The sequence below is a fragment of the Oryx dammah genome, unplaced genomic scaffold (assembly GCF_014754425.2).
Source record: "Oryx dammah isolate SB20612 unplaced genomic scaffold, SCBI_Odam_1.1 HiC_scaffold_5, whole genome shotgun sequence".
NCBI lineage: Eukaryota > Metazoa > Chordata > Mammalia > Artiodactyla > Bovidae > Oryx > Oryx dammah.
In genome coordinates, this window is record NW_024070189.1 from 68,192,294 (window position 1) to 68,209,124 (window position 16,831).

General features: G+C 36.2%; 1 protein-coding gene across 1 annotated transcript; it reads right to left on the bottom strand.

Moving 5' to 3' along the window:
* Positions 1–13,189: 13,189 nt before the first annotated feature.
* Positions 13,190–14,164, bottom strand: LOC120864513 (olfactory receptor 2AK2). The gene is given in 1 exon segment (XM_040241583.1): positions 13,190–14,164. A coding segment is annotated over 1 exon segment (975 nt).
* Positions 14,165–16,831: the final 2,667 nt, after the last annotated feature.

Below are 16,831 nucleotides of genomic sequence, written 5' to 3' on the forward strand. Positions count from 1 at the left end.
CCCCATTAAGGAATGGGAAGTGAACCCCTGATCAGCAGATTTCTCCCAGATAGTAAATGACCCACTATAGCCCTGTCAATATTCTCTGAAATGAAGTTATGCAACTGGAATAACCTCAGGCTCTCAGATACTTTCTGAACTGTTTCAGTGTCCTGGTTGGACCTATCAGTGCAGAGGCAGGGTCTCTAAGAAACCCTTCAACATGCCTGTGAGTTATTACAAAGCACCTTTATAACACTCTCTCCTTTACAGACCAGGGTGTCAAAGCTTGGGATGACCACGAAATTAGGAGTTTCCTAGAAGAATGGGAACTCCTTGAAAGTGAAGCATTAAAGAAGAATTTTCATGCAGCATCAAAAATAATTGCCGGGCATCTCAAGCAAAGGGGCATAATTAAGAGCAAGAGAAAATGTCTCCAGATGCTCATAAACATGCACGACTTATATTGGACCATTCGTGAAGTCAACCAGAAACCAAGAAGTGAACCTTTGCCATGTCCTTATGGAGGGACCCTTCACAGGATCTTTGGACATAGGTTGGAGATAAAGGACTTTTCAGGTTTGTCTCTTATATTCATCTTCATGTTTCTTGAGTAAGTGGTATCCCCTGGCCCGGATGTTGCACTGTATCCATAGCAGGACAGCATTAAATGACTGGTCTCTGCCCACAGGCTCCCCCCTGCACACTGCACAGAAGACTTCAAGGTCTGAGCATCTACATATCCCTCTCTATTTATCCTCTTTATCCCCAAAGCAACAAGAGACTTTTCTTATAGCTTGGTTTAGAATAGACATGGCCCCTGGGCCAGACTAAGTGACATGCAGATTCAGGAGGAGGGTGTGTGATGTCTTCGTGTTTCTCTTGTGCATCTTTTTTTCTCTCTCATGTCCTCCTGGTGCAGAAGTGGCTGCCCTCTCACCACCTGTGTACCAGCATCCTGCCTGTGCCATCCCTGATCACTTCGAGGAGCTGTCGTGGACTCCCCCACATATGATCTACATAGAAGATCCTCATGCATCCAGTTGGGAGCCCTGGAACATGAACCTTCCACAGTTAAGTCCATGCCTGTTCCCTGCATTTCTCCTACCATACTCTGACCTTCAGTCACCATGGTCTCCTACCACACCCTGGTCTTCACAAACAGGAGTCAACTTTTTCTGACACAGAATCAGAGAACTTACAATTAATGTATGGCAAAATCAATACAGTATTGTAAAGCAAAATAAAGTAAAAATAAAAAAAAAGTAAATCTTGACTAAACAAAAAAAAGTTCACAATTTGTTTCAAAGTAGAGACAATAGAGTAGCACAATTCTCTAACCTCATGACTTCTTTCTTCCTAGCCCAGTGTAATGAGAAGAAAAAAAAACTATAAAAATAGATGGCTGTTACTCTCATCCCTTTCTGCCTTATGCTGGATTTTGGATGGGAACTAGGATTGTAAAATGTCCTAGGGGCTGGAGGGGTTGGGCTTCACTTTAAGGGTAACTTGAGACTTGTTCAGTTCAGTTCAGTTCAGTCGCTCAGTCGTGTCTGACTCTTTGCGACCCCATGAATCCAAGCACTCCAGGCCTCCCTGTCCATCACCAACTCCAGAAGTTCACTCAAACTTATGTCCATCAAGTCAGTGATGCCATCCAGCCATCTCATCCTCAGTCGTCCCCTTTTCCTCCCACCCCCAATCCCTCCCAGCATCAGAGTCTTTTCCAATGAGTCAACTCTTTGCATGAGGTGGGCCAAAGTACTGGAGTTTAAGCTTCAGCATCATTCCTTCCAAAGAATACCCAGGACTGCTCTCCTTTAGAATGGACTGGTTGGATCTCCTTGCAGTCCAAGGGACTCTCAAGAGTCTTCTCCAACACCACAGTTCAAAAACATCAATTCTTCGGCGCTCAGCTTTCTTCACAGTCCAACTCTCACATCCATACATGACCACTGGAAAAACCAGATGATGCTGTGAAAGTGCTGCACTCAATATGCCAGCAAATTTGGAAAACTCAGCAGTGGCCACAGGACTGGAAAAGGTCAGTTTTCTTCCCAATCCCAAAGAAAGGCAATGCCAGAGAATGCTCAAACTACCACACAATTGCACTCATCTCACATGCTAGTAAAGTAATGCTCAAAATTCTCCAAGCCAGGCTTCAGCAATACGTGAACCATGAACTCCCTGATGTTCAAGCTGGTTTTAGAAAAGGCAGAGGAACCAGAGATCAAATTGCCAACATCCGCTGGATCATGGAAAAAGCAAGAGAGTTCGAGAAAAACATCTATTTCTGCTTTATTGACTATGCCAAAGCCTTTGACTGTGTGGATCACAATAAACTGTGGAAAATTCTGAAAGAGATGGGAATACCAGACCACCTAACCTGCCTCTTGAGAAATCTGTATGCAGTTCAGGAAGCAACAGTTAGAACTGGACATGGAACAACAGACTGGTTCCAAATGGGAAAAGGAGTATGTCAAGGCTGTATATTGTCACCCTGCTTATTTAACTTATATGCAAAGTACATTAGAGAAACGCTGGACTGGAAGAAACACAAGCTGGAATCAAGATTGCCGGGAGAAATATTAATAACCTCAGATATGCAGATGACACCACCCTTATGGCAGAAAGTGAAGAGGAGCTAAAAAGCCTCTTGATGAAAGTGAAAGAGGAGTGAAAGAAAGTGGCAAAGTAATGTCTCTGCTTTACAATATGCTGTTTAGGTTGGTCATAACTTTCCTTCCAGGGAGTAAGCATTTTTTAATTTCATGGCTGCAGTCACCATCTGCAGTGATTTTCGAGCCCCCAAAAATAAAGTCTGACACTGTTTCCACCGTTTCCCCATCTATTTCCAATGAAGTGGTGGGATCAGATGCCATGATCTTCGTTTTCTGAATGTTGAGCTTTAAGCCAACTTTTTCACTCTCCTCTTTCACATTCATCAAGAGGCTTTTAGGTTCCTCTTCATTTTCTGCCATGAGGGTGGTGTCATCTGCATATCTGAGGTTATTGATATTTCTCCTGGCAATCTTGATTCCAGCTTATGCTTCTTCCAGCCCAGCGTTTCTCATGATGTACTCTGCATATAAGTGAAATAAGCAAGGTGACTATATACAGCCTTGACATACTCCTTTTCCTATCTGGAACCAGTCTGTTGTTCCATGTCCAGTTCTAACTTTTGCTTCCTGATCTGCATACAGATTTCTCAAGAGGCAGGTCAGGTGGTTTGGTGTTCCCAAATCTTTAACAGTTTTCCACATTTTGTTGTGGTCTACACAGTCAAGGGTTTTGGCATAGTCAGTAAAGCAGAAATATATATATTTTCTGGAACTCTTTTGCTTTTTCGATGATCCAGCAGATGTTGGCAATTTGATCTCTGGTTCCTCTCTCTTTTCTAAAACCAGCTTGAACATCTGGAAGTTCATGGTTCAAGTACTGTTGAAGTCTGGCTTGGAGAATTTTGAGCATTACTCTACTAGCATAAGATGACTGCAACTGTGTAGTAGTTTGAGCATTCTTTGGTATTGCCTTTCTTTAGGATTGAAATGAAAACTGACATTTTCTTGTCCTGTGGCCAATGTTTAGTTTTCCAAATTTGCTGGCATATTGAGTGCAGCACATTCACAGCATCATCTTTTAGGATTTGAAATAGCTCAACTGGAATCCCATCACCTCCACTAGCTTTGTTCATAGCAATGATTCCTAAGGCCCACTTAACTTCACATTCCAGGATGTCTGGTTCTAGGTGAGTGATCATACCATCGTGGTTATCTGGGTCATGAAGATCTTTTTTGTATAGTTCTTCTGTGTATTCTTGCCACCTCCTCTTAATGTCTTCTGCTTCTGTTAGGCCCCTACCATTTCTGTCCTTTATCGAGCCCATCTTTGCATGAAATGTTCCCTTGGTATCTCTAATTTTCTTAAAGTGATCTCTAGTCTTTCCCATTCTGTTGTTTTCCTTTATTTCTTTGGATTTATCACTGAGGAAGGCTTTCTTATCTTTCCTTGATATTCTTTGGAACTCCAGAGTCAAATGGGTGTATCTTTTCTTTTCTCCTTTGCTTTCCACTTCTCTTCTTTTCTCAGGTATTTGTAGGCTGTCCTCCAACAACCATTTTGCTTTTTTGCATTTCTTTTCCTTGGGGATAGTCTTCATCTCTGACAGCTGTACAGTGCCACGAACCTCTGTCCATACTTCTTCAGGCACTTTGTCTATCAGATCTAATCCCTTGAATTTATTTCTCACTTCCACTCTATAATTATAAGGGATTTTATTTATATCATTATAAAGGTCTAGTGGCTTTCCCTACTTTCTTCGATTTAAGTCTGAATTTGGCTATAAGGAGTTCTTGATCTGAGCCACGGTCAGCTCCGGGTCTTGTTTTTGCTCACTGTATAGAGCTTCTCCCCCTTTGGCTGTAAAGAATATAATAAATCTGATTTTGGTGTTGACCATCTGACGATGTCCATGTGCAGTCTTCTCTTGTGTTGTTGTAAGAGAATGTTTGCTATGACCAGTACATTCTCTTGGCAAAACTCTATTAGCCTTTGCCCTGCTTCATTCTGTACTCCAAGGAAACATTTGCCTGTTACTCCAGGTGTTTCTTGACTTCTTACTTTTGCATTCCAGTCCCCTATAGTGAAAAGGACATCTTTTTTGGATGTTAGTTCTGAAAGGTCTTGTAGGTCTCATAGAACCATTTAATTTCAGCTTCTTCAGCATTACTGGTTGGGGCATAGACTTGGATTACTGTGATATTGAATGATTTGCCTTGGAAACGAACAGAGATCATTCTGTCTTTTTTTGAGATTGCATCCAAGTACTGCATTTTGGACTCTTGTTGACTATGACCACTCCTCCATATCTTCTAAGGGATTCTTGCCCACAGTAGTAGATATAATGGTCATCTGAGTTAAATTTACCCATTCCAGTCCATTTTAGTTCACTGATTCCTAAAATGTTGATGTTCACTCTTGCCATCTCCTATTTGAGCACTTCTAATTTGCCCTGATTCATGGACCTAACATTCCAGGTTCCTATGCAATATTGCTCTTTACAGCATCAGGTTTTGCTTCTATCACCAGTCACGTCCACAACTGGGTGTTGTTTTTGCTTTGGCTCCATCTCTTCATTCTTTCTGGAGTTATTTCTCCACTGATCTCCAGTAGCATATTGGGCACTTACCGACCTGGGTAGTTCATCTTTCAGTGTCCTATCTTTTTGCCTTTTCATGCCATTCACAGCATTCTCAAGGCAGAAATACTGAAGTGGTTTGCCATTCCCTTCTCCAGTGGACCACATTTTGTCAGAACTTTCCACCATGACCCATCCATCATGGGTGGCCCTACATGGCATGGCTCATAGTTTCTTTAAGCTAAACAAAGCTGTGGTCCATGTGATCAGCTTGTTTAGTTTTCTGTGATTGTGGTGTTCAGTCTGCCCTATGATGGAGAAGGATACGAGGCTTATGGAAGCTTCTTGTTGGGAGAGACTGAATGAGGGGGAAACTGGGTCTTGTTCTGGTGGGCAGGGCCATGCTTACTACTTGGTAAGCAGTCTGAATTTACACATGGTGGCTTGAGCCCAAATGGTAGACTGGGAGATAGTCAAGGATCCTTGACATCCATATTTCAACCCTTTAATTTCACACAACCAGTGAAAAGAAACATCAAAAGATATCCTCTTCTATTTGGTCAAATAAAATAGTAGTTTAAACACATATATCATGAAGAAAGTTGATTAGATGAATGAATATGTCAGAGTGCTTTCCTTTAGGCATATTAAGATCATAATAGCACTTTTACCCCATAAGGTCAAGGAGGAATCTGTGCAGAATTTTATAAAAGTATAACTCAAAAGCAAAGTAGTGTTATCATGGCATAAAGCTAATTTAAAATAAAGATTTCAAGTTTGGTTTTTCAGAGTACTCCAAATCATCTTTACATTGTAACTCACTAATTTTTTTCAGAAAATACATTCTCAGTCAGTTATTCACTTATTCATTGATTTATCTATTCACAGTAATTTACAAATTACCAAATATTAGCATTTGGAAGAATATTTAGTGCTGAAACACAAAATTATCTATATAAACATTTTCCTCAAGAAATCTATTATGAGAGATATAGATAATCAGATCATAGTGATAAGTTACAGAGATACACATGTGTTCACTGCCTTCAGGGGGAAGTACTTCTCACTGTGCCAGGGCTGAAAGAGAGAAAAGGGATGGGAAGCAGCTAACAGGGGACAATTTTATGAAAGATGTAAAAGCTAAGGAGAGACTTGGAATAAGATTTGTATTCAGAGTTATACAGTGATGTGGGAACAAAAGCAAAAAAAAAAAAAAGAACACTTTCAACTATACTCCAAAGATTTTTTTTTTTTTTTTAATGTGTGAGGATATCCAAGGCAAATTAGTATTTTGGAAACACTCAATGTTGTAAAAATTCCATATTTATTTAGAGAAAAAAATGAGTTACTACATGGAGTAGGCATAACAAAAAAGATTGTTAAGAGACAGCACTCTATTAAAGAGTTAATATTTTTCATTCTAACTCATGTTAATGTTCTATTTCTCATTTTAAAAACAGACAAAACAAATCAACTTACAAACAATAACATCACACTCAGCAGTTAAATAGAACTATATTCCTTGGAAAATATTTGTTCGTATATTGACTCTCTTGGATGACCTTCTCTCTGACATAATACGAGTCACTTATGTACCTCAGCAAATCACCTTTTTCATCCATATTCAATAATCATCATTATAGACATCATGATGAATACAGCACTCTTTCCATTAAATTAAAAATGATCATATTATGAATAGTTCCAATAACAACCTAGGTAGCTGTCCAACTCTTCCATCCTTAAGTATAATTGTACTAATTTCTATATATGGCAAAACCAATACAATATTGTAAAGTAATTAGCCTCCAATTAAAATAAATAAATTTAAATTTTAAAAATGTATTGGTTTTGCCATACATTGACATGAATCCACCACAGGTGTACATGAGTTCCCATCCCTGAACCCCGCTCCCACTACCCTCCCCATATCATCTCTCTGGGTCATCCCAGTGTACCAGCCTCAAGCATCCTGTATCCTGTATCAAACCTAGACTGGCAATTCGTTTCTTGTAAAATAAATAAAATAAAATAAAATAAAGTAACCTTTTATGAAACACATTTCTTACACAATTTATTTAAATGTTAATTGTATTATAAACTAATTCTTACAAATTCTTACAATTTGCATGGGAGAGATTTGAAGGCCTTGAGCCACCTTTGGCTTTTATACATGATTTGAGTTAACATAATGGGTATGTCAGAGGGAATAATACATTTTTTGAGGCATATATTCACAAAACCCAAACATACTATAACTGCATATTGTGGTTTTAGAAATATGAACTTCCACCTTTTAGAGATATCAAACTTGATATTCTTCTCAGAATAATATACTGTTTAATTTCTTCTAGTAGTAAATATAGAAGTATAAAAAACTAAAGTTCTGAGCAATTTTTTTTACTATTTTAATGAAGAAAGTTACTTTTAGCGGAGTGAGGATAGTGCAGAAATATTGCCTAGTACATCCTTGCTTGGAATATTGGTAGTATGACTTAGGTTTGTCTGTATGTGTATGTATGTGTGAGTATAACTGAATCATTTTGTTGTACACCTGAAACTAACACAATATTGTAATCAACTATATTCCAATTAAAAAAGAGTGAGGCCACTGCTGAAAGTCTGATTCTTATGTCCCATCATAAAATCTCTAATTTACCTAACAATAACAGTATAAATAAACAATATGTAAATAGAAAAGAAGAAAAACAGTGCAAAAATCAAACTTATTTCCATATAGTGAAAGTGAAGTTGCTCAGTCTTGTTCAACTCTTTGCGACCCCATGGACTGTACCCTACCAGGCTCCTTTCTCCCTGGGGTTTTCCAGGCAAGAATATTGGAGTGGGTTGCCATTCCCTTCTCTAGGAGATCTTCCCAACCCAGGGATTGAACCCAGGTCTCCTGCATTGTAGGCAGACGCTTTACTGTCTGAGTCACCGTAGAAGTCTTGCCACATATGATTAATTATATAGTATTTATCTTGAAAAATATATATCTATATATTTCCATATATCTGGATGCTAAAAATGATTTAATGAAGCATATTTTGCAATGAAGGTCAAAGACTCTCAATCAGCTTTCTATTGGGCATATTTCATAAGATAAGAATGCATTTATTTAAATTTATTGATGATACTCAGTGTATGAAGTGGGTCCTTAGCTTCATGTAGAGTCTCAGAGATATATTTTCACATATTTTGTCAAATGTAGTGTTTTATCATATGTAATTATCTCATGGAAGATTATTCAAGGATAGGCCTCCTTGAATACACAGCCTTTGAGAGTACCCTACTTGAAGATTGCTTCATTGATCCAATCAATACCCCCAAAACCCAAAATAATAAACCCACATGTCCCACCACTCTGCTGCTCACCCCATTGTGTGCATTCCAGAGTGCTACCTGGAGAGTGGGCCTCAGAAGAATGGAAACATTCTCACATAGTAGACCATATTTAATAGGCAAGAAAGAAACTACCAATTCACAATATTGCCACCCTCTGGCATACTTAAGAGGGTTTCTGAGAGCCAGCTTAGTGAATTCTAAGAATCAAAGACATAAAAGTTTATTTAAGACACTCTGCTACTTCAAAGTTGAAAGTGGAACACATACCTACAAAGTATAAAAAATAATGAGATATTAGTATCACAAAAATCAGTTAATAATTATTCTCAGCTAAAATATTCAAGATAAATTGCAATTAAAAGTAGCTATTATGGCTTTACAACAAACACTAAAGGAAATTCTCTAGGCAAGAGAAGGAAGAGACCTACAGAAAAGAAACCCAAAATAATTAAGAAAACAGTAATAGGATCATACATATCAATAATTGCCTTAAATGTAAATGGATTAAATGCACTAACTAAAAGACATAGACAGGGGAGGGGTGTGGAGGAAAACATGTACATGTATGTAGTTCCACTTACCACATCACTCTGCTTGACTCTCCAAATTGTATATAATTATTTTATATTGTTAAGTTAATCATGATCGTGTTGTGGTTTGCAATTTTAATTTTTATTTTTGTCTAACTATTGATTGTGAAAAACGATTAAAATCTTTTACCACTGTGATTATGTAACTATTGCTCACTTACTTAATACCTTTGTATAATGATTGGTCAACAGAAAAATAATAGAACTCTGTATCACCAACACTACCATTTAATGGAAAAACCTGTAATCATTTTTATAAAATTCAGATGCATATCAGAATTACCTTGAAGGTTTTTGAAAAATACAAATGCTGACGTATTGCTTTTTTTTCTCCAGAGCTCCAAGTAAGTTTCTAATGAGCAGTGAAGTTCAAAAACATCTGGACTGTATAATGATCTTTTGTCTAGTTTGTTATAAATATACATTTATTTTAGAAAACAGATGAATTTTTGCCTAATTTATTTTTTATTTTTTTTAATTTTAAATTTATTTATTTATTATTTTACTTTACAATTCTGTATTGGTTTTGCCATACATTGACATGAATCCACCACGAGTGGACATGCATTCCCAAACCTGAACCCCCCTCCCACTCCCCCTCCCCACAACATCTCTCTGGGTCATCCCCGCGTACCAGCCCCAAGCGAGCCATAAAATTTTATGACACTTTGATTCCCCCACTTGTTTGACTTAGTATGAAGAGAATGTCAGATTTCTAATTAAAAACTGTATGTGTAATAAGCACCAAAGTTCTCAATTTTAAAGATTAAAGATTAAAATTTCTAGCCATGAATACCTTATCCAGCAAAATTCTCTTTCATATATAAAGGAGAAATAAAGGTTTTCCCAAGACAAAAATAAATAAATAAAAAGCCATGGGAGTTATTTAATCATCAGTAAACTTGTCTCGCAAGATATGTTCAGACTAAAAACTTCTGCACGACAAAGTATCAACAAAGTAAAAGATAATTTACAGACTGGAAAAAGGTTTATTTGTAAATCATATAACTGATAAGGAGTTAAAACACATAAAGAATTCATACAACTTAATACCAAAAAAAAAAAAAATTGGAGAAGGCAATGGCAATCCACTCCAATACTCTTGCCTGGAAAATCCAGTGGACGGAGGAGCCTGGTAGGCTGTAGTCCATGGGGTCACGAAGAGTCGGACACTTACTGAGCGACTTCACTTTCATTTTTCACTTTCATACACTGGAGAAGGAAATGGCAACCCACTCCAGTGTTCTTGCCTGAAGAATCCCAGGGATGGTGGAGCCTGGTGGGCTGCCATCTGTGGGGTCGCACAGAGTCAGACACGACTGAAGCGACTTAGCAATACCAAAAATTACTCCAATTAAATTTGAACAGAAGACCAGAATCTAATTTTCCCAGAGAATATATGTGAAGGGCATCTGGTACATAAAAAAAGATGCTCAATATTGCTAATTGTCAGGGTAATACAAATCAAAACTAAAATGGCATACCATCTCATTCATGTCAGAATGCTATCATCAAGAAGACAAAATGTAATCAGTGCTGAGAATGTGGATAAGAAGGAACCATTGTGTCCTGTCATTGAGAGTATATTTTGGTAACAATCACTAAATATATATATATATATATATATATGGAAGTTCTTCAGAATATTAAAAATGGAACTTCTATACAACATAGCAATCCCATTTCTGGCAATAATTCAAAATCAATTAAGATAGGATACTGAAGAGATATCTGCACTACATGCTTTTTGCATCATTATAAACAATTACCAAGGTATGGGAATAATTTAAGTGTTTCTGGAGAGAAGAATAGATAAGGAAATTGTGGTAGAAATATGCAAGGAAATATTTTCTGCCATAAATAAAAAGGAAATCCTGCCATTGGGATGATATTAAAGTAGCCTGAAGGGATCATGCTAAGTGAGAAAAGTCACACAGGGGAAGACAAATACTATATAATTAATCATATGTGGTATATGAAAAAGCCATATTTATAGAAACAGAAGTTACAATAGTGGGAATCATGGATTGGGAGGTTCTTAAAATGGAGAGATGTTTCTCAAAGTGTACAAACCTCCAGTTAGAAGATGAATAAGTTCTGACATCTAATATGCATAATGCTTATTATAGTTAAAAACATTGTGTTGTGTAATTAATAGTTGTTCAGAGAGTAGATCTTAACTTTTCTCATCTCAAAGATATAATGATAACTGTGACATTGTGGAAGTGTTATGAAGGAGCCTATGATATAGTAGTACTTATATGCACAATTCAGTGTCTTGTACAGGAAATTTTTACCAATTTTACTCACAATAGCAAACATCTATATCAGATAAAAGCAATCATGGTATATTCATACAGTAGAATGCTACTTGGAAATAAAAATAATTACATTATTTAGGTATATTAAAAAATGGATCTTATAAACACATTGAGCAAATGCACCAGACACAAAGGAGAAGTTATTATTTGATTCTGTTAATAAAAGCTTTCACTCAGAGGGAATGGAAGTTATAATAATGTTACCACTACTGGGACAAAAGAAAGAAAACGAGTGCTAAGTCATTTCTGACTCTTGCGATCCCATGAACTGTAGCCTGCCAGGCTTCATGGGATTTTCCAGGCAAGAATACTGGAGCGGGTTGCCATTTCCTTCTTCAGGGGAGCTTTCTTACCTAAGAATTGAACCCAGGTCTCCTGCATTGGGCAGATGCTTTGCCAACTGAGCTACATAGGAAGCCCAAAGAGCTAACATCTAAGGTGAAAAAGAATCCAAAGTTTCTGCTTTGGTTTTCTTGAACTATGTTTTTGATAATTCCAGTGTTCCAGTTGTGCAGTCCATGACCTTGGCTTAGTTCTGAAACCTTATAATTTCCTCAAATTTCACAAGGTTTTGTCAGTGTAGTCTGGCTAATTCATGTTCCTGCACTAATACCACTTCAGTACAAAATATTATTTTATCACAATGAGATGGCTGCAGTGGACTAATAGCTGATTTCAATCTTCTCTGCAAAACCCAGCAATCTTTTTTATCTTCTTTAATGCCAGTTTTATACCAATCTACATTTTATTACAAATTATGTGTCCATTTATCACTCATTTTCTACAGCTCAGTAATTTACACCTTGATCTACTGTTACTTTACCATTTTCCCTGCCTCTTCACTTCTTCCTCTCCTAGGAAACACATCACAAGATATGCAATTGGCTTATTTTCTCATCTCCCTTCAATGTTTGATCAAATACCAGTTTCTGTTTTCAAGACAATTTTATAGAAGATGGCAAATTCCCTACCAAAATTCCCTACTTATTTGTTTTTATAACAGCTATAACTTTTGATATAATGCAATATTTATTTCATGCATTGAATGCTCAATCATACTGAAATTTGAAATTAGATGATTTCAGAGATATGTCAGTGTTCATTTTTGATTATTCAGTTATCACCAGTGACACACATATTGTTAAATCACTAAAAATATGTTGAATGATTGGATTATATAACTTGCCTTGTATAAAAATTTTCACTTATAGAGTCTCTTAAAGGTATATTAGGAAAAAGTATATTCCATATGCTTTAAATATGTGCTGGGTCTGTCAGCATGTCTGTCTTTGGCGACGCTATTGACTGTAGCCTGCCATGCTCCTCTGTGTATGGGATTCTCCAGCCAAGAATACTGAAGTGGGTTGTCATTTCCTCCTCCAACGGATCTTACCAACCTTGGGATGGAACCCACATCTGCATATCCTTGCATCGGCAGGCAGATTGTTTTGCCACTGAATTATCTGGGAACTCCATGCTTTGGATAGCAGGTTTTAAATGTCCCATTCAAAATATTCATAATATGAAAACATTGGATTAAAAAGGTTATATTTTATTGTGTTCAAAATTAAATAAGTTGGACAATACAGTGTTTCTCAAGCATCTATATTGAAAATACGTCTAGTTATAATAACAATGCTCAAGACAATTCTGATATCAGGAGTAATAAAGATTCTTATCACTTTTTTCCTTCATAAACCTTTCTTAGGTTTCATATATTACTAGGCAGTTTTTATTATCATTGACATATTCCAAGACAATATTTTAAGCACAGCTTTTTTTATGTTATTGTCTCATTCAATAAGGAATTCCTACAGTCATATTTTCTGCACACATACTCTCCTCAAGGCCCTTATAACTTCTTTATTCCTCAGGCTGTAGATAAATGGGTTCAGAAGAGGGGTAATAATGGTATAAAACACAGCTACTATCTTGTCCTCTTCCAGGGAATGCAAGGAGTGTGGCCTTGTATAGGTGGAGAGAGTGGTTACATAGAACAGGCTTGCCACAGTCAGGTGAGAGGAACAAGTGGAGATAGCTTTTGTCTGCCCTCTTCCTGAACTCATCTGGGATACCACAGTAAGTACACAGGCATAGGAAGCTAAAATGGCCATGAAAGGTAACAACAGAATAACAAGTCCACTCAGGAGTATTGTATGTTCATACTGAGAAGTGTCCTGACACACTAACGGCAATATGGATGGAACTTCACAGAAAAAGTGATTAATAAGTCGAGATCTACAGAAGGGGAGTTGAAATACATACAGGGTATGTATTAAAGAGTTGATAGAACAACTGGTCCATGCACATGTGATCATGAACCAACAGATCTTCTTGCTCATGAGTACAGGGTAACGTAAAGGGTGACAGATGGCTACATAGCGATCATAAGACATGAAACCAAGAAGAAGAGCTTCAGTTCCACCAAGGACCAAGAACACAAATGCTTGAATCTCGCAACCTAAAAATGTAATGGTCTTACTATTGGACAGAAAGTTAGTTGCCATTTTGGGCACAGTGGTAGAGATGTACATCATGTCAATGAAAGAGAGTTGACTGAGTAGGAAGTACATTGGAGTGTGGAGTCTGGTGTCCAGTTGAATGAGAAGAATCAGTATGATATTCCCCATCAGAGCCACAGAAAACAGGATAGCAATGGCAACAAAGAGAACGGTGTCCATTGGGCCATATTGGAAAAAACCAAGAAGTATAAAATCTGTTTTGACACTTTCATTTCCTGTTTTCATGACTTAAATAAAAATATAAAAGCAGACCATATCTGAGAATTACATGTATGATATTGACTTTCCTTAAGAGAAAAAGGTGATGATTATAACATGTGAGAAAATGTTCTTGAATCACCTTAGGGAATATATCTTCCTTTAGTCAATACACTGAATCTGTTTATTAAACTATAGAGACTTGACAAATTACAAAATAAAAATAAAGGTTTTACATAATGTAAAATTCAACATACTTTGATAATAGAAATGAGATAAAAATTTAGGTGATTTGCCAACATAAATTATTTCCTTCCTTTTAAAATATTTTCAAGGGGATACACTGAAGCTTTGTTTTCTTGTTATAAACCTAGTCTTCTACTCAATTCACTCTATATAAGTAATAAAAATTTGGTTAAATATTCTATAATGTTAAATGTTTATTGTGTTTCTCTATTTTGAATTTTTATTGGCTGTGAACTGGCATGAAGAGAATGATAACATTTATAGCCTTTCTAATCAATTTGTCTTCGTTTAGTCACTAAGTTGCGTGCAACTCTTGCAGCACCATGGACTGTGGCCTGCCAGGCTTCTCTGTCCAAAGGATTCTTCAGGCAAGAATACTGGAGTGGGTTGCCATTTCCTTCCATAGGGGATATTCCCCACCCAGGAATCTAACCAGGTCTCGCATTGCAGGCAGATTCTTTACCAACTGAGCTACTAGGGAAGCCCCATAATTCTAATCCATTATTGTTGATTATTCCTGTGAATGTGGAAGATATTTAATGAATTAAGGAAAAAATAATCAGACATAAGGAAAAGTTTGAGAATGAATTAAATATAAACTTAACACTGACATAAACTTTGAATCAAATATCATGATAAAATGATTAATTCAAAGCTAATGAATTTAAATTTTGCCTTTTATTTTCTGAAACAAGCCTGACTTTTGTGTATTTCCAGAGCAAATAATATGTTATTAGCTCTGTGCTTTTAAAATATTTAATAAAATTACAAAAAAGTATAGTGAATGTTCCTAACATTTGTTGTGTATCTTTACTATGGATACAACACACTGATATTTTCTGAAACTCTAAATATAAGCCAAACTGATTTTCTCCACCTAAAGTTTACAGCTATTCTCTATCATGGCTGTGCACGACTGCCAGGAATTCCACCTGAGGAACTGGGAGAGATGTAGAAAAAGTAGACTGAAACAAACATGTGTTAATAACAGGCTCTTATGCTAAGAAATAATAAGGATATTAGGTTAGCAATGAGAAAAGGTGAGTAAGCGAGAAACATTACGCAGTTTGAGAAAAGCTTGTAATAATTTATAAATATGTCATTAAGAATACAAGAATTCATGTATAGCTACTTTTCTATTTCTTACTTAAATTACCCTGAAATATGATCACAAAAAGAAATGCATATATAATAATTGTATCAGTCTAGAAAGAGAAATAATAAATATCTCAGATATATCTAAAATTATCTGCATATATAAAATAATATTTATACATAAAATGTCTCCCATGGTTAACTGCAAAATCCTGACAAGAGGGAAGTATATGTAAAGGAGGCATCTGAAATAGCATATAGAAAGTTAATAATCAGACTTTCTCTCACCTCAGATTCCAAAGACAGTATGTACTGTGATAATTATTTAAAATATTGAATGATATAAAATCTTCTCTATAAATTAAATAAATTGATTTGGGGCCATCTATTATTGATTTTTAAAAATCCACTTGATAGATGAAGGAAAAATGCCAAAACAAACACTTTCAGAAACACCTAAAGGAAATCTAGTAACTACTTTCCCCCAAAAGAAAGAAATCTCCCACATCCCAGCCTCCTCTTCCAAAACCAAAATCATTTCCTTGATTTTGACAAAATATCAAACTAGACATTTAATTGACATTAATATAAAAAAATATATGGAGTCCTGGAAGAATTTATGATACTGTATTTATCAATAAATTTAAATAAATTATAAATCAAGTTAAAAATAAGTTTAATTATAATTTACCTACAGTGCATTAGGTAATGGCTTGGATCTTCAATGTGAGCTAAGCAAATTAAAATAACATCTACTTAAAGTATATTTTAAACCGAAGCCAGAACCTGGAGAAGGCAATGGCAACCCACCCCAGTATTCTTGCCTGGAAAATCCCATGGACAGAGGAGCTTGGCGGGCTACAATCCATAGGGTTGCAAAGAGTCACCCGTGACTGAAATGACTTAGCACACACACCACAGAAACTTTGCCAGGGAAAGAGAAAGCAATGTGAACATTTTTGTTCACCAGATGAGATTCGAGAGCTAGTTTATTATTGTTAGGTCCCTAAACTGAAAATTATAAATTTCAACCTAAACAATTTTGCCGAAGAAGCAATTAAATGTGTACTTATTTTTTATCAAAATATAGCCCTTCCAAGTTATTATTCTAATTCATATATATTTTTGCATTGTATCTCCAATTTTCATTTGAAGTTTGAAATCTGCAATAAAGGATAAAAATATTATAGAATTAATTTAAGATATTAGTAACTCATTTCTGGAGATGAAAACTAGAGAAATATGTAGAACTGAAAGCCATGGATGTAGACAATATAGTACATTTTTAATATTAACAAGCTATAATAAAATAGTTTATAAAAATGGAAGTGTTAATAGCTAGCATGCCTATGGAGCCATACACATTGCAAAATATTTCTTTTAATGGAACTGCATAAA